The sequence below is a fragment of the Drosophila kikkawai genome, chromosome X (genome assembly GCF_030179895.1).
Source record: "Drosophila kikkawai strain 14028-0561.14 chromosome X, DkikHiC1v2, whole genome shotgun sequence".
Taxonomy (NCBI): domain Eukaryota; kingdom Metazoa; phylum Arthropoda; class Insecta; order Diptera; family Drosophilidae; genus Drosophila; species Drosophila kikkawai.
In genome coordinates, this window is record NC_091733.1 from 8,434,202 (window position 1) to 8,451,921 (window position 17,720).

At 59.0% G+C, this 17,720-nt stretch overlaps 1 protein-coding gene across 1 annotated transcript; it reads left to right on the plus strand.

Annotated features, from left to right (window-relative positions):
* The first annotated feature begins 11 nt into the window (after positions 1-11).
* On the plus strand, positions 12-17,578 carry HERC2 (E3 ubiquitin-protein ligase HERC2). Its single transcript, XM_017173459.2, has 11 exons — positions 12-2,384; positions 2,454-3,022; positions 3,078-3,626; positions 3,693-4,645; positions 4,702-4,855; positions 4,912-6,722; positions 6,790-7,166; positions 7,231-15,103; positions 15,900-16,383; positions 16,485-16,661; positions 16,753-17,578. The coding sequence occupies exons 1-11, from the start codon at positions 515-517 to the stop codon at positions 16,903-16,905; spliced, it is 14,970 nt and encodes a 4,989-aa protein (XP_017028948.1). The 5' UTR covers positions 12-514; the 3' UTR covers positions 16,906-17,578.
* The last annotated feature ends 142 nt before the right edge of the window (positions 17,579-17,720 follow it).

The following is a 17,720-nucleotide window of genomic DNA, read 5'->3' on the forward strand; positions in this document are numbered from 1 at the left end:
GAACATCGAACTATCTCCCATCGCTAAAGGCAACACTATTAATTGATTAAACGCATTCAAAAACATTTAATATTTGTGTCGCGAGCTTTGCAGCGCGCAGTTAATGCAATTCGGAAGTGCGTACATCGTTCTCCAAGGTACCGTCCGTGTCGTAACAAATGTCCCGCACCCCTGTCCCTAGTCCCCGGTTCGTAATCGGCTTGAAAAAGAACGAAATGAGCAGAAACAGTGCGGTGCGGTGAAGGAAAACTACGATTCATCCTAAGCCCCCAATTTCCCGAGTGCAGTTGTGTGTGAGAGCGAGCGCCCCGAGTCGCGCGTGTCGTCCGTGTGTGAGTGACGACATTGACATCGCCCTCGCCCCGGCCCTGCCCGACCCTCTTGGGGGAGGGTATGAAAAATGTGCCATGCCGTTGTTGTTGTTGTTTCTAGGCCGAGTCCAGTCCCAGTCCGTGGGTGTGTAGAGCAGTAGGAGGAATACCCCAGAAAAAGAAATAGAAGAAATATAAAAACTATGTTCAACCGCCAGGCAAGCGGAGCCAGTGGCCAGGTCTCGGGTTCCGGTGCTGGCTCAGGACCCCAGGCATCTGTACCGCCGCCGCCCACCGCATCCGCTTCAGCATCTGCAGCTGCATCTCTGGCAGCAGCATCTTCGCCCAGCCAATCACCCGATCTCTACCTGCGTCCCCTGCCCTTTCTGGACGCCAAATGGCTGCGCGCCGATCTCATTGCCTCCCTGCGCAACGCCTCCGAGGGTGCGGTCCTATGGAATCACCTGATTCAGGACTGTGAGTTGGTCTCCTCGCCCGCTGCCCCGCTCCTCAATGCCCGCGGCCAGCTGTCCTATCTGGGCGATGATGGCAAGCACTACTGCGGAGCCCAACAGCTGAAGTGCTCCTGCTGCCAGCCGGACTACTGTGGCCCGCTCTCCGCCTGCAATTGCGATGGCTGCCGGCCCCTGGACTCGGACACGGCCATCAAGAAGCTTACAACGCAGGCGGCTGCCCAGCAGGCCGCTCATCTTAGCCAGGTCACCGACATGGTGCTCAGCGGCTGGCTCTGGAGTCAACCGCCCTCGCATCAGGCTCGCCAGGAGTGCCAGCGTTCGCTGATCTCGGAGCTGCAGGAGCTGGCATTGCGGGCCGCCGGTAACTGTCTGTCCGCCCAGCATCTTCGCCAGCAGCTCTTCGTTTACGAACGGTATTTTGTGGCCTTGAAGAGGGAGCGAGAGCGTGAGCGTCTGGCCGCCGCCACCACCATAAGCACAAATGCCACCACCACCACCAACACCAACGCTACGAACGCCTTGGCAAACACCACCAATGCCTCGAATGCAGCCACAATAGAGCTCCAGACGGCGGAGCCACCGGAACACGGAGCTTTGGGTCTGGCCCGCGTGGCCACCCGGGCTGCTCTCAACTTTAGCTTTGCTTTTTTGCGCCGCGCCTGGCGTTCCGGCGAGGACACCGAAATGTGCAGCGAACTATTGAGCGAGGCTCTGGCCTCATTGCAGGAGCTGCCGGAGGCCACGCTCTTCGAGGCGGCCGCTGTCTCCCCGCTCTGGCTGGAGGTCATGGAGCGCTCCATCAAGTTCCTGCGCCTGGTGGCTCTCGGCGATCCCATGGGAGGACGCTGCACTGCACCGATCAACGATCGCCATACGGCTCTCTGCCTGCTCCTGGAACTGGGAGTGCAGAAGGGCACGCTGGCCGCCACGCTAGAGTGCGTGGTGCTGCTGCTGCTCCTCTGGGAGAAGGATCGGGCGGGCAATGACAATCGGGATATGCCAAGAAAGACGGGAGCTCCTCTGCTCCGTATCCTTTTGCGTTACCAGAAAATAGGAGCAGCGGCCAAGGGTGGCGGATTGGCTGGCGGTGAGCCAGCGCCCGTGGCCAGCGCCACGGAAACCTTCTTACGCTTCCTTTCCCTGCCCAAGAGCACCGCGGCAATTGTGGATCTGCGTCGTGCTGCCGTGGTTATCATCTCGCATCTGGATCGCCTCGTGCAGCCTCTGATGCCGCGTTGCCTGCTGCGGGGTCAGGCGCAACCCGCTGCTGCCTCTAAGTCCTCGCCTCAGCAAAGGATCTATGCATTGGGTTGGCCGTCGCTCTCCAAGGATCAGCAGGGTTTCAGCTCGGAGCCATCGCTTAGCTGGCGGGGAGAAACCACAGCAGTGCCCATGCTCAGCTGTCGGTTTCAGATCAAGCAAGTGGCCTGCTGCGAGACCCAGTTGTTGATACTGAGCCAGGAGGGTAAGCTGCACACCTGGCGCCTGACCAAGCCGGAGTCCGATCCGCTGCTCATGGAGGAGGTGGCCCACGAGACGTTCATTAGCATTGCCGGGCACTGCGAGGGACGTCATTTTCTGGCCATTGACAGCAATCGTAAGTGGAGGAGAGGAAGGGGTTAACTAAAGGACACCTACTCTATCGCTTTCTCATTCTTTTCTATAGACAATGCCTATTCCTGGGGCACTGGCGAAGATCACCGCCTGGGCCATGGCGACACCCATGCCCGCGCTGTGCCCACCAAGATTGCTGCCTTGGAGCAGCACTGCGTCCAGTCTGTGTTTTGTGGCTGCTCCTATAGTGCAGCCATCACCTGTGGGGGCAACCTGCTCACCTGGGGACGCGGCACCTATGCCCGCCTGGGTCATGGCAACAGCGATGACAGGTGTCTGCCCACCCTGGTGGTGGCTCTGGCCGATCACATGGTGGTGGATGTGGCTCTGGGCAGTGGCGATGCCCATTCTTTGGCCCTAACCTCTGAGGGTCTGGTGTTTGCCTGGGGCGATGGCGACTATGGCAAGCTGGGCAATGGCAATTGCAATGGCAGCCTGCAGCCCATTCTGGTGGAGGCTCTGCCTCGAGTGCAGCGCGTGTTTGCGGGTTCCCAGTTCTCGGTGGCCTTAAGCAGCGAGGGTCAGCTCTTTACCTGGGGCAAGGCCACCTGCCTGGGCCATCAGCTGGTGGAGCGCAGTGTCCAGGGCTGCAGTGTGCCGCGTCTAGTGAGCAGTCTCCAGGTGAGTTAACTCCTAATTAAGCTGGGATTTGGTCTCTATTTCTTTTATTTTGCAGCACAAACGCATTGTGGACGTTTCTGTGGGCGTGGCCCACTGCCTGGCTCTGGCCAGCACTGGTGAAGTCTTCGGCTGGGGTCGGAATGACAGCCAACAGATCTGTCCCGCCTCTGTGTCCAGCGAACCCTTGCTGAGAACCCCCATAATGGTGGCCCTGCCCACGTTGCCGGCCAGCGGCATTGCCTGCACTGGTGGCCAGAGTCTGGTCTGGACACAGAGCTCCCACCAGGGTGTGCCCATGCGTGCTCCCTTTGTGATTGATTTGGGTGAGCCCACTTTCCGGCTCCTGGACCAGCTCCTGAGTATGTGCAGCAGCCAGGACAACCGGCAGACGCCGAACCAGGAGAGCGAGTGCATAGCCGTGGCCTGCCTCAATTTGGTGCGTCTGCAGCTGCTAGCCTTGATAGCCAACGGTGTGGAGCCGCGCCAGGTGGGTCTGGCCAGTGGCAGTCGCCTGCTGAGCAGCCTGAAGACAAGGATTCTGGGACTAGCCGGTGGCAGCCAAGTTCTGCGCACCATCCAAGTGGCCGCCCAGCAGGCTTTGCAGGTAAGGAGTCCCTGTTGACCACCAAGGATGCCCACCTGGTAATAACTATAAACATTTAATCTTTAGGATGGTTGGAGTGTCCTTTTGCCCACGGCTGCCGAGCGTGCCCAGACCCTCACCTCCCTGCTGCCCTCGGAACCGGGCCAGGCCTCCTCCGCTGGCCATCGCTTCATGACCGATCTCCTGGTTAGCTCTCTGATGGCCGAGGGCGGCTTGGAGTCTGCCCTGCAGCATGCCATACGCCTGGAGAGCAGCTCTTGCTCGGCGGACTGCGGCGATGGTGTTCATTTGCCTCTCCTCCAGCTAATAACCCGGCTGCTGGGCAACAATGCAGCCCTCACGCAGACCAGGCTGTCGCCAACCCTGGGCAAACATGAGCTGATCAAGGAGGAGGAGCAGCAACAGCATCATCAGCAGCTTCAGGAGCCCAGCACCAGCCCCAGTTTGAGTCTGCTGCATCGCTTCCAGCGGCTCTTGCTGGCCCACATCCACCAGGCGGAGCCCGAGGAGGAGACCACCGGGGCCGAGGCCTTGCTGCTGCAATACCTGCATGCCCTGATTCCCGCCTGCGTGACCACCCTGCAGCAGGCTTACGAGCTGGCCTTGCAGTGCCGGGAGCCCGGCGATCATCCCCCCTTGTCCCATCAGGTGGGTCATTTGGGTCGCATTCTCCAGGCGGACATCTCGGATGCCTTGCTGCATGAGCTCTTGGTGGGCCTGGTGCTCCTCAAGCGAGATCGTCCCCAGTGTCTGGGGAATCTACGCTGGGCACGGATTTTCCTGCCCCTCCTGCGGGTCCTGGATCGTCTAAATCGGGCTCTGGGCGAGGGTGAGCTGAGGGATGGCGATGACATGGGCTGGCCCGGCATTATCTGTCGAGGAGGATCCAAGGGCGGTGGCCCGCCGCCTGCTGACCCAGAGACCCACTATGTGAGGAGGGCGGACTTGGAGAACCAGTTGCTGGACGGCACTCGCTGCATTATCCTGGCGGGCTACGTCTGTGACCTAAGTGGATACAGGTGAGGTTGGGATTCATCCCCAGAGAAGATAAACTCACGCCTTTTATCCTGGTTAGTTGCGAGTCTGAGGCCTTGAGGAGTCTTCTCGAGGCGGGCTTGGGCAAGGATCTCACCGGGGAGCTGAGTCAGGGCCACAGGAGTGCCCTGGAGCATATACTGCAGCACCACAAGCTGGGCAAGTACATGGCCCAGGCCGGCAGCGAAGAGAAGGTAAGTTTGAAGTCTCCCTCGAGATTATTCCCGTTTCTTGACGAGATTCCTTTTAGTCTTCGACGCCAGGACCCAGTCGGCTTACCCATTTTAGCTCGGAGTGCACTTTGGCCCAGCTCCTGGGCCTGGTGGCCAACCTGATGTGCAGTGGACCATCCCTGCAGCCGGCGGAGCTGCAGTGCCGCCAGCTGGACAAGTCCAGCCTCTTGAGCGGCGGCCTGCAGCTGCTCCAGCCCAACAATCCCTTTGACGAGGAGAAGGGCGAGGCAAGGAGCAGTCACAGTTGCCATAGCACGGCGGGCAACACGCCCACGGAGCAGCCACCTCTGCCCCTGCAACTGCAGCAGCAGCATCCACATCAGCAGCATCCACATCAGCTGGTCCAGGGAAGGGGCAAGTCCCAGCTGCAGCAAAGGGCAGAAGTCTTCATCAGCGGCCTGGCCGAAGCCCGACTCTCAGAGCCACCAGTGGCCTCTTGGCTGAGCCTCACCGAGCGCTACTGCAAGGCTCACAATCTGATGTGGCACCAGGAGTTTGCCACCGAACATCCCGTCCAGGAGCTGGAGCGCCTGCTTAGCGCCGTGCTCATCCGACATCAGTATCTGGGTGGCCTGGTGCTCAGCTCCCTGGAGGCGGAGGGGGAGTCACCGCCGCCCAGGCAGCTGAGCGAGATCATACGGCTGGTGCATCAGGCCAAGTGGTCGGTGGTGCGCACGCGTCAGCAGCTCAACCGCAGCTACAAGGAGGTGTGTGCCCCAATTCTGGAGAGGCTACGTTTCCTGCTCTACGAGGTGCGTCCTGCCATAAGCCCCCAGCAGCGAGGATTACGACGCCTGCCCATTCTGCAAAGGCTACCCCGTTTCCGTCTCCTGGTGCGAAGGCTGCTCCAAGAGTTGCGTTGTGCCCGACAGCCAGCCAAGCCGGAGGATCTCCTGAATGCCACCATCCAGCAGCATCAGCACCAGGAGCAGGAGAAGAAGCCCCAGCAGGCCATGCCCAAGCTGGAGCAGCAGGAGGAGCAAGCGGAGGAGGAGGAGACCCTGCTAAGGCGGCTCAACGAACGACAGATCCATGGCGAGGGTGAGCTGGATCCTGGACTCATGCAGGACATTGTGGACTTTGCCCTGCAGGACAGCTGCGATGTAGAGACAGCACGCCGGGCCATGTACTGCCAGATGCAGCGGTTTCAGCTGCGCCTGGCTGGGCTACAGCTTGTCCAGCAGCTGCTGGAGCTGCACGGCCTCCTGGATGCGGCACAGTATAGCCTCCTGAATGGCTTCCTGGGACTCCACCTGAAGTCCAATGCTGGTGCTGCTTCATCGGGCAGCTCCCTCCATGTCTTGGGCCAACTGAACATGGTGAGTGCCTACCAGAAGGCCAGGTTACTCCTGGCCCAGGCCCGTGTCCTGGACTGGGCCGTGCGGGAGCTGCGCCGCCTGGTCAACCAAGAGCAGCCTGGACATGCCCGCGGCAAGGACAGCTCCAACCTGGGCACCTATGTCCTGCTGAAGCGTCTCCCACGTGCCCGCTTCCTGCTGAGCGTTTTCGGGCTGCTGGCCAAGGAACTGGGCCCTAATGAGCTGGGCCTGCTCATCAACTCTGGACTGCTGGGCACGGTGCTGGGTCTGCTGGCTCAGACAGGAGGCGAGGGTCTGGCCGGTGGCCACCTTCCCGGCGAACTGAGCGTGCTCTACGAGGACAGCGTCCTCAAGCAAAAGTCCAGCAAGGCCCAGCTAAGTGGTCCGGATCTGGCCAAGCTGATGAAGATTGGCACCAGGATTGTGCGAGGAGCGGACTGGAAATGGGGTGACCAGGATGGCAATCCGCCTGGCGAAGGGCGCATCATCAGCGAAGTGGGGGAGGATGGGTAAGTCAACTTAAAACTCTTTCTCTTCTGAAAGATTCCCCTCTGAGTAACGGCCTCCTCTTTACAGGTGGGTTCGTGTGGAGTGGTATACGGGAGCCACCAACTCCTACCGCATGGGCAAGGAGGGTCAGTATGACCTTCAGCTGGCCGATAGTGCCATGAATGTGGCCTCACCCACGGAACCCGAGCGAGAGGAGCATCTGGCTGGCGGCGAGGCCTCGCCCAGTAGTGATTCGCATCCCTCCAAACTGCTGCGTCATAGTGCCGCCAAGCTCCTGCAAATCCTGGCCGTGGGCAGTGGCCTTCACGGCGCCCAGCTGGACAAGCTTGCCCTGCGCGGCATGACCAGCATGTTCCGAGCCATCATTGATCCCAAGCCAGCCATGTCCAATGTGGCGCACTCCCTAGGCTGGCTGAATCTGGGCTTCATCCGAGCCATAGCAGGTAAGCAAGGTGACATACCATCCCATGACCACGTGGGAGCTAATATCCTTGAACCCATTTCCAGGCGACTGTCCACGTCTCTGCCTGGAGCTGAGCACCCCCGCCTGGCTGACTCACTATTTGTCCCTGCTGGAGGAGCCGGCTGGCAATGAGGCTGGTGTCTACCGGCAGCTCCACTGTCTCCGCCTGCTGCAGTTCATCCTGGCCCAGTGGGGCTCGGAGGAGGAGCTTAGGATGCCTGCGCTAGTGCGCCAGCTCTTTGCCACCTTGGGACGCATTGCCCTCCATTGCCCTGGAGATGCCAGCCTGCAGCCCACCAGCGAGGGCAAGGCTCGTGTCCTACTCACCGCCTCCCATTCGGGCAGCGTGGCCGAGGAGCTGGTGGCCCTGCTCCGGCGGCTGCACACTCTGCCCGCCTGGAATCCAGTGATCAACTCGTTTCTGGCGCAAAAACTCTGCGTGGCTGCCGAGCTCCTGGCAGAGCAATCTCCCACGCACTCCTCCACGTCCACGTTGGACAGCGAGCAGGTCTTTGTGCTGGGCGTTTTGGGAGCCATGGGTGGCCATGATCTGCGTCCGCGCGTGGGTCTGAACTGTTTCCACGAGGGCAGTCACATGGTCATAGCCAGCTTCACGCCCAAAGGAAGGTGTCTCCTGGCTCCCGGAGGCCTGGGTTCTGGCTTGGGCTTTGTGAAGGTGCCGCTCTCGGCCGTAATGCCCCATCTGGATCACAGTGTCTTCAGCTTGAGCCGGCTGCCCATGAACGAGATGCTGCTGAATGCCTGGACAGTGCTGCTGTATGGCCCGGCCTCGGAGCTCCGAGAGCTGCCCGCCACCGTGGAGGGTCGCCTGGACTTGGCCCTGCTGCGGGCGCAGCAGCTGCAGATGGCGGTGCTCCAGACCAATGGTGTTTTATATCGCCACCAGGCTGCCTTGCGGCGTATACTCAAGCAAAGGGCTCCGGGTAGCATCTACACTTCCTCCGAGGATTCAGAGCAGGAGAGGAGTGATCCTGAGAGGGAGAGGGAGCCGGAGCAGGAGCAGGATCAAGAGCAAGACCCGCAGCTCTCCATTGGCAGTGCACAGGAAACGCAGCTCCTCATCCAGGCCATCCTGCTGAGGGCCACCCAGGCCTCACCCGTAAAGGCCTGCTATAGTTACACGGATCTGGCCACCGCTGCTCTCAACTGCATCCAGTCGCTGGCCACCCAGGCACACCAAGAGCTAAGCGAAGGCCTGGAGGGGATTAGCAGTGGGAGTGCCTCGGGTAACACTCAAGCCCTGGTTACCCCACCCCAACCCACCATGGTGCATGGCGTACCAGTCTACAATGTGGCCAAGAGGGAGCAGAAGCAGCCGCCACCAGCGCCACCTCCAGACCAGCAGCAGCAGCAGCAGCAGCAGGCGGAGCCAAAAAGCAACAAGTGGCCAGCCGCAGCCACCGATGCCCAGCTCATCGGCCAGATCATGGAGATGGGTTTCACGCGACGCACCGTGGAGCTGGCCCTCAAGCAGCTGTCCCTCCAGGCAGAGATTATGCCCACGCCCGAGCAGATAGTCCAGTGGATCCTCGAGCACCCGGATGTGTGTGCCAACACCATTGAGGAGGACTCACTGCCCCTGGCTCCCACTTCCACATCATCATCCCACGATCCCGAGGCGGATTCCGACAACGAGTGTCCCAGTTCCAACTCTACAACATCCTCGTCCTCCTCCTCCTCATCTTCGGACACAGTGGAGGGTCAACCGGTGGCAGCCGGAGCTGTGGCCTCGCCCCCGTTGAGATTTGAGTCTCGCAAGGACTTCCAAACGGCAGATCTCTATGCTCTCTATGTGCGGGGTCTGGTGCGTCCTGGGATGACTGTCCGCTGCTGCCGGGACTTTGAGGAGATCAAGCAGGGTGACATGGGCACCGTGCTCATTGTGGACACCGAGGGCCTGCACGATCTCAATGTGCAGGTGGACTGGCGCAACCATGGCAGCACCTACTGGGTGTGCTTCGTCCACATTGAACTGGTGGAGGCGGAGGCTCAGACGCAGCATCAACCCAGACCGCCTCCGATTGTAGTGGGAGCCCGGGTGAGGCTGTGCACCTCCTCCCTGCGGTTTGCTCTGCTGGGACAGATGCGACTGGCCAGGAACGAGGCAGCAGCGGGATTAACATCATCCTCATCCTCCGTGGGCCTGGTCACCTCGGTGCGTGGCAAACAGCTCACCGTGGACTTTCCGGGCCTGCCCGCCTGGCAGGGACACATCAACGAGGTAGAGCTGGTGACCAACTCCACTACGGATGTCTTGGCTGCTCCTCTGGTTCCAGATCCCAGCAATCAAGCAGCTCCCAGCGATCTCATCGAGGACTGGTCACGTTGCATCCGCTCGTTGACCGTCAGCTCCAACGAGGCGGCGGCCAAGCATCTGCTGGACGGGAGCGGACAACCGTGGCAGAGTTGCTCAAGCGGACCCTGCCGCCACTGGATTCGTCTCGAGCTCCATGACCGCATCCTAGTGCACAGCCTCATCCTGAAAGTCAGCCCGGAGGATCATTCGCACATGCCCTCGCTGCTGGAGATTCGCGTGGGCGAGTGCGTGGACAGCCTCAAGGAATACACCTGGATCCCGGTGCCTGCCGGAGCCGGCCAGGTGGTGCTCATGCAGCAGGTGCCCACCTACTATCCCTGGGTGGAGGTGGTGGTCAAGCAGTGCCAGAACAATGGCATCCAGTGCAAGATCCATGGCCTCCAGTTCATTGGCCGCCGGCAGCAGCCCGATCTGCATCACATCCTGGCCAATGCCCAGTTCTTGGCCAGCGAATACAGCGGTAGCTTAGGACCTGGAGTGGCTACAGCCATGGGAGTGGGAGCTGTGAGCACCTCCCAGCATGGCGAGCCCAGCGCAGGACCTGACCAGGATCTGCCCTGCACTGTGATGGTGTGGGGTCTAAACGACAAGGAGCAGCTGGGCGGCCTCAAGGGCTCCAAGGTGAAGGTGCCCACCTTCTCGCAGACCATCAGCCGGCTGCGTCCCATCCACATAGCCGGCGGCTCCAAGAGTCTGTTCATTGTCAGCCAGGATGGCAAGGTGTATGCCTGCGGCGAGGGAACCAATGGACGCCTGGGCCTAGGAGTCACCCACAATGTGCCACTGCCCCACCAGCTGCCCGTGCTGCATCAGTATGTGGTGAAGAAGGTGGCAGTACATTCCGGCGGCAAGCATGCCCTGGCCCTCACCCTGGACGGCAAGGTGTTCTCCTGGGGCGAAGGCGAGGACGGGAAGCTGGGACATGGCAACAGGACAACGCTGGACAAGCCGCGGCTAGTGGAGGCCTTGAGGGCCAAGAAGATCCGGGACGTGGCCTGCGGCTCATCGCACTCGGCGGCCATCAGCAGCCAGGGCGAGCTCTACACCTGGGGATTGGGTGAGTACGGACGCCTGGGACATGGCGACAATGCCACCCAGCTGAAGCCCAAACTGGTGGCTGCCCTCACGGGCCGGAGAGTCATCCAGGTTGCCTGCGGCAGTCGGGATGCCCAGACTTTGGCTCTGACCGAGGACGGAGCCGTGTTCTCCTGGGGCGATGGCGACTTTGGCAAGCTGGGACGCGGCGGCAGCGAGGGATCGGACACCCCGCACGAAATCGAACGGCTGTCGGGCATCGGAGTGATCCAGATCGAGTGTGGCGCCCAGTTTAGCCTGGCCCTGACGCGGGCCGGCGAGGTCTGGACCTGGGGCAAGGGTGACTACTACCGTTTGGGCCATGGCGGTGACCAGCACGTGCGGAAGCCTCAACCCATCGGGGGTCTACGCGGCAGGCGTGTCATCCATGTGGCCGTTGGAGCCCTCCATTGCCTGGCCGTAACGGATGCCGGCCAGGTGTACGCCTGGGGAGACAATGACCATGGCCAGCAGGGCAGCGGGAATACCTTTGTGAACAAGAAGCCCGCCTTGGTCATCGGCCTGGATGCCGTTTTTGTGAACCGCGTGGCCTGCGGCAGCTCGCACTCCATCGCCTGGGGCCTGCCCAATGCCTCGCTGGACGAGGAGAAGCGCGGACCCGTGCCCTTTGGCAGCACCCGCGACCCTCTAGGAGGCAGCAGCCTAGGAATCTACGAGGCGGAGACCATGCAGCAGGCCCTGCTGAAGCCGGATCCAAAGCCTCTGAACCTGACCAGCCTGAGCGAGAGCCTGGCCTTGGAGACGCCGGCGGCCAGGCAGGCAGCCTTGGGTCATGTCCTGCGCGCCATGAGCATTTTGCAGGCACGCCAGCTCATTGTGGCGGCTCTCACCAGCCACAGCAAGGTGAACTACAAGGAGAGGAATGTGGCTAGCGGTGGCACCGGCGAAGAGGAGCAGCTCATGGGAGGAGGAGGTGCACCCCTGGGAGGAGTGCCTCTGCCAACGGCCGAGACAATAGCCCAAGGAGGAGGCGAAGCCCCGGCGGATGCAGCAGATGCAGCTCTCCAGGAGCACAGTCCAGATGCGAACTTGGAAGTGCTAACAGGAGGAGTTGGAGTAGGAGTCAATCCTAGTGTATCCGGAGGAGCTGCCACATTACCACCTCTCACTGCCGGACCGCTCAGCGCCTTCCAGAGCCTCACCGGATCCCTGTCCATGTCGGGCTCCCTGTCCAGCAGCGCCCTGCCCCAGCACAAGCACTCCCGGATGTCGGCCAGCGCCATGTCCGTAATGGCCGCCACCATGACCCAGCAGGAGGAGATGCTAGCCCAGATAGGACACTGCCACGGCCTGGAAGATTTTGGTGGCCTGCTGGGTGAGCCCGAGGCCAAGAGCCTGGTGGAGCTGCTCAAGCTGGCGGTTTGCGGACGCTGTGGACCGCCCAGCACGGCCCAGACCATTGCCGAAACCCTGATCTCCTTGGGAGCTGGTGCCCCGCCAGTGGCCGCCATGCTGCTGGAGACCTGCATCACGGAACTGGAGGATCTATGCACGTCGCGGCACTGCCTGGGCAAGCTGCCCAAGCCGGTGATGCAGGAGAGCAGCCACCCGTATGTGGACAATGTGAATGTGACTGGAGTGGTGCGCATACCGGGCGCCGAGATGCTGCGCCTGGAGTTCGACAGCCAGTGCAGCACGGAGAAGCGCAATGATCCGCTGGTGATCATGGACGGCACTGGCCGTGTGCTGGCCATGCGTTCGGGCCGTGAGTTTGCCCACTGGGCACCCGAGATCCGGGTGCCGGGCGACGAGCTACGCTGGAAATTCTCCTCGGACAGCTCGGTAAATGGATGGGGCTGGCGGTTTTGGGTGCATGCCATCATGCCGGCGGCCACGCTAGGCGAGAGCGGCTCGGACCGGGCCGTGCTCTCGCAGCCGTCCATGTCGCTGGTGATGTCCCTGCTGGACTCGAGACTGGCCCCACGCCAATCGGGGGTACTCCTTCGCCTGGCCTCTGCCTTGGCGGCCTGCTCCCAGCTGGGGGCCTTGACCACGGCCCAGAGGATTTGGTCGCTGCGGAAGCTGCATGCGGTGTTGCTTTTAGAGCAGGCACCGCGTCCCCAGGATCCAGCCTTGGCCACGCTCCTCCAGCCTCTGATTCCGGAGCTCCTGCGACAGTACGAGTACGAGGAGCCGCAGGTACGCGGTGGGATTCACCTGATGCACTCGGATTACTTCAAGACACTGGCCGCCCTGGCCTGTGACATGCAGCTGGATGCTTCGCTGCCGGCTGGCGGCGGCGGCTCAATGTCGTCTTCCGCCGCCTCCTCCTCAACCGGCGATGTCCACAAGTGGGCCTGGTTCAAGCGCTACTGCATCGCCGTGCGGGTGGCCCAGTCCCTCATCCGGCGCACTGAGCTGCCCCGCGCCTTCTGCCTGGAGGTGCGCAAGAAATTCGTTGAGATGCTGCCCAACTCGAGCTCCCACTGCAGTGCCATGTCCAATACTGGAGGACAATCGCCCGCCGCCTCCATGCTGAACTCCACCACGTCGCTGTCCTCGAGCACGGCCAGCAATGTGTCACCGCCTCCACCGCCGGCAGTTACCGAGCATTTGGACTTGCTTTGTCCCATCCATCAGCTGGACACCAGCAGCACCCTTCTGCACGAGGATCATGCCCTCTTCCAGGCCCCCCACGATGCCCAGCTGCTGCAGTGGCTCAACCGGCGCCCGGATGACTGGGCCTTGAGCTGGGGCGGAGCCAGCACCATATATGGCTGGGGACACAATCATCGCGGACAGCTGGGTGGCCTCGAGGGATCCAGGATCAAGACACCCACGCCTTGCGAGGCTCTCAGCCTCCTTCGTCCTGTCCAGTTGGCAGGCGGAGAGCAATCCCTGTTCGCCGTCACACCCGATGGCAAGCTCTTTGCCACTGGTTATGGCTCTGGCGGAAGACTAGGAGTCGGTGGAAGCGACAGCTGGGCCATACCCACGCTCCTGGGCTCCCTGCAGCATGTGTTCGTGAAGAAGGTGGCCGTGAACTCCGGCGGCAAGCACTGCCTGGCCCTGACCACCGAGGGCGAGGTGTATGCCTGGGGCGAGGGCGAGGACGGCAAGCTGGGACACGGCAATCGGATGAGCTACGACCGACCCAAGCTAGTGGAGCACCTGAATGGCATGAGCGTGGCGGATATTGCCTGCGGCAGTGCCCACTCGGCGGCTATAACGGCCAGTGGACATGTGCTCACCTGGGGCAAGGGTCGGTATGGCCGACTAGGACATGGCGACTCGGAGGATCAGCTGAGACCAAAGCTGGTGGAGGCTTTGCTGGGCTATCGGGCCATCGATATAGCCTGCGGTTCGGGGGATGCCCAGACGCTGTGCATCACCGACGACGACAACGTTTGGAGCTGGGGCGATGGCGACTACGGCAAGCTGGGACGCGGCGGCAGCGACGGCTGCAAGCTGCCCTACAAAATCGAGAGTCTGGCCGGCCTGGGAGTGGTCAAGGTGGAGTGCGGTTCCCAGTTCTCGGTGGCCCTGACCAAGTCAGGAGCTGTGTACACCTGGGGCAAGGGTGACTTCCATCGCCTGGGCCATGGATCCGTGGATCATGTGCGGCGGCCCAAGAAGGTGGCTGCCTTGCAGGGCAAGAAGATCATCTCGATTGCCACTGGGTCGCTGCACTGCGTCGCCTGCAGTGATTCGGGAGAGGTCTACACCTGGGGCGACAACGATGAGGGTCAACTGGGCGATGGCACTGTCACGGCCATACAGCGACCGCGGCTGGTGGCCGCCCTCCAGGGCAAGCATATAGTGAAGGTCACCTGCGGATCTGCCCACACGCTGGCTTTGTCCACATCCCAGTTGAGCGAGCGACTGCGTCCGCTGCCCAATCCACCGCTCGAGTATGACCTGGTTCGGGACTTGGCCCCGGAGGCTCTCCATGCCCGCCTCATCCTCCTCCATCACTTCTCGGAGCTGCTGTGCCCCTGCCTGGCCATGCTGCCCATTGCCGGCGACCTGAGCCTGGGCGCTCTCAAGGACGTGCTGGTATACAACATCAAGGAGGCGGCCTTCCGCAAGGTCATCCAGACCACCATGGTGCGGGACAAGCAGCATGGACCCGTCATCGAGCTGAATCGCATCCAGGTGAAGCGTTCACGCAGCCGCTGCAACGGCCTGGCCGGCGTCGATGGAATGAAGAGCGTGTTCGGGCAGATGGTCCAGAAGCTGCCGCTGCTCACCCAGGAGGCGTTGGCCCTGCCGCATCGCGTCTGGAAGGTCAAGTTCGTCGGGGAGAGCGTGGACGACTGCGGCGGCGGCTACAGCGAGTCCATAGCCGAGATGTGCGATGAGCTGCAGAATGGCAGCGTGCCGCTGTTGATCAGCACGCCCAATGGACGAGGCGAGGCCGGGGCCAATCGCGACTGCTTCCTGCTGGATCCCACCCTGGGCTCGGTGCTGCAGATGAACATGTTCCGCTTTCTGGGCGTGCTCATGGGCATTGCAGTGCGCACTGGATCGCCGCTCAGTATCAAGTGAGTAACTAATTGGATTTTTAATTAATTTTTTTGATAATTAACTAATTGGATTAGTAAATATTTATCCATCATATAGAATATATGATAATTTTTTTGAAAATTTAAACTTTAAAATATCATAACTCGGCCAAAAAGGCATTAATTTCAATTCGGAAAGCTGTTTTATGCTAGTTTTTCTTAGGTCATTAAATCTGCGTAAAAAAAAAATTTAAAAAAATCCAAATTTTTATAAAATTCTGAGAGCTTAATGATGTAACCCCTTATCAAAATTTGGAAAAATGGCTTAAAAATGTTTATGCTCTGAACACGCCTAGAAAGACTCGCCAGTTGATGCTGATCAAGAATATATACCATTTATAGGGTCGGAGATGACTCCTTCCCAAAATTAGCAGCTTTTGAGTGAAATTATAGTACCCTGCAAGGCTATTAAAATCAAGCTGATAATCTAGTTAACCAGTAACTAAGCTTACTTAACTTGGTCACAAAAAAAGCTAATTTGTTGCTAAACAAAGACTCTTTTCTCGTGAAATGATATTCATGTAATTTAATTAAATAATTCCATTCAAAAACGAACAACAGTGAGAACGACAACACGTCAAGCGGACTATCTAGATTTTTGAGGCTACATTGTTATAGATTAGTCAATATATTTTCAAAGATTCATCTATTTATTTGAACTGGCAAAATAAATAAATACATTTTCATAGATTTATAATTGTAATTTCCTCAAAAGATTTATCATTTCGTTAAAGCCATTATAACTCACCCCTCTAAACCATCTTAATCCTTTCAGTTTGGCGGAGCCCGTGTGGCGTCAGCTAACCGGCGAAGTCTTGCGTCCCACGGACCTCACCGAGGTGGACCGCGACTATGTGGCCGGGCTGCTGTGCATACGCAACATGGACGATGATCCCAAGTTGTTCAATACCCTGGAACTGCCATTCTCAACGTCCTCGGCCCGGGGTCACGAGGTGCCGTTGTCCACGCGCTATACGCACATCTCGCCCAGAAACCGCTCGGAGTACGTGCGCTTGGCCTTGGGCTTCCGGCTGCACGAGTTCGATGAGCAGGTGAAGGCGGTGCGGGATGGCATGTCCAAGGTGATACCAGTGCCTTTGCTATCGCTCTTCTCCGCCGCAGAGCTGCAGGCGATGGTCTGCGGCTCGCCGGATATACCGCTGGGCCTGCTCAAGTCGGTGGCCACCTACAAGGGCTTCGATCCGAGCTCGGCCCTGGTTACCTGGTTCTGGGATGTGATGGAGGAGTTTACCAATCAGGTGGGTGTCTTAACTAACTAACTAAAAAAAAAATAGTGGAATTATTTATTGATATTATTTATTAATTATTTTGTAACCCTTTGAATTCCTAATCCTTGCAGGAGCGCTCTCTCTTCCTGCGATTTGTTTGGGGCCGCACCCGTCTACCACGCACCATAGCCGACTTCCGGGGAAGGGACTTTGTGCTGCAGGTGCTGGAGAAGAATCCGCCAGACCATTTCCTGCCCGAGAGCTACACCTGCTTCTTTCTGCTCAAGATGCCGCGATACTCGTGCAAGGTGAGTCAAGAACGAAGGGATTCGTTTTGCACCGAATTAACCCCCATTTATGAAGATCCCTAACCACAACTTGCTATTAATTCCTTTTTAGGCCGTGCTCCTGGAGAAGCTCAAGTATGCCATACACTTTTGCAAGAGCATTGACACGGACGAGTATGCACGCGTGGCCATGGGCGAACCCACCGAGGCGACCGGCAGCGAGGACAACAGCGACCTGGAGTCGGTGGCCAGCCACGAGGGCTAGACTGAGCACTCAATCTTGTCCAGAAACTAACCAACCGACACGAATCAAACCGAACAAATGGGGTCTTTATGGGCCCCGGCAACCTGGCGAATCTCCCAGCAGTTTATGATCCTCACCCCACTCTAGGACCTAGGATAGCGAAGCATTCACGTTGAACCCACACTTACACACATATACACGTATAAACATATATATATATATTTTAAAGCAGCACACATGCCACAGAGCAGGACGGCAATACAGAGTGGAAAAGAGAGAGAGAGAGGGAGGAGAGCGATGGAACGATGTCGAGATCGAGATCGTGTAATGAAACCAAAAAGCAAAGCGTTAAAGTTATTTCCATAATATATTATATTATATATACATATTACGCATAAATTTAAAGATAAACCTAAGCATAAAGATAAATATGAATGTTAGTTGAAGCCCCAAGCCCCCACTCGAAAAAATGTAACCCCTAGACGCAAGCCATTCCCATCCATCCCGCCTCCCCACAAGAGAGACAATTGATATTAATAGTGCTAACTAAGCCACAGGGGCGCTTACCCAAAGGCAGCCCCCTGGAACTCGTTGCTAATGATGATCACAATTCAAAACTTAGGCAAGGCGCCGCCAGGAAACTCTATTTGAACTAAACTGAAGCTAAATAAAATGCTAAATATTATGAAATTAACAGGGGAAAGTCCCTCAAAGTGTATGTAATTTAAGAAGTTTATATTTATTTACTAACAGAAATCCCTAGGCTTTGGGTAGACCCTCAGGAGCTGTCTTAAAAAGTGCTTTAATGGGTTGGGGTGCCAATCAGCTTAAGCTCC

Excerpts from the sequence above, each read along its gene's own strand:
- HERC2 (XM_017173459.2), top strand. The coding sequence starts at position 515 with ATGTTCAACCGCCAGGCAAGCGGAGCCAGTGGCCAGGTCTCGGGTTCC. Across the intron at positions 3,023-3,077 it reads GTCTAGTGAGCAGTCTCCAG|CACAAACGCATTGTGGACGT; the intron begins GTGAGTTAACTC and ends TTTATTTTGCAG. Across the intron at positions 16,384-16,484 it reads TGGAGGAGTTTACCAATCAG|GAGCGCTCTCTCTTCCTGCG; the intron begins GTGGGTGTCTTA and ends TAATCCTTGCAG.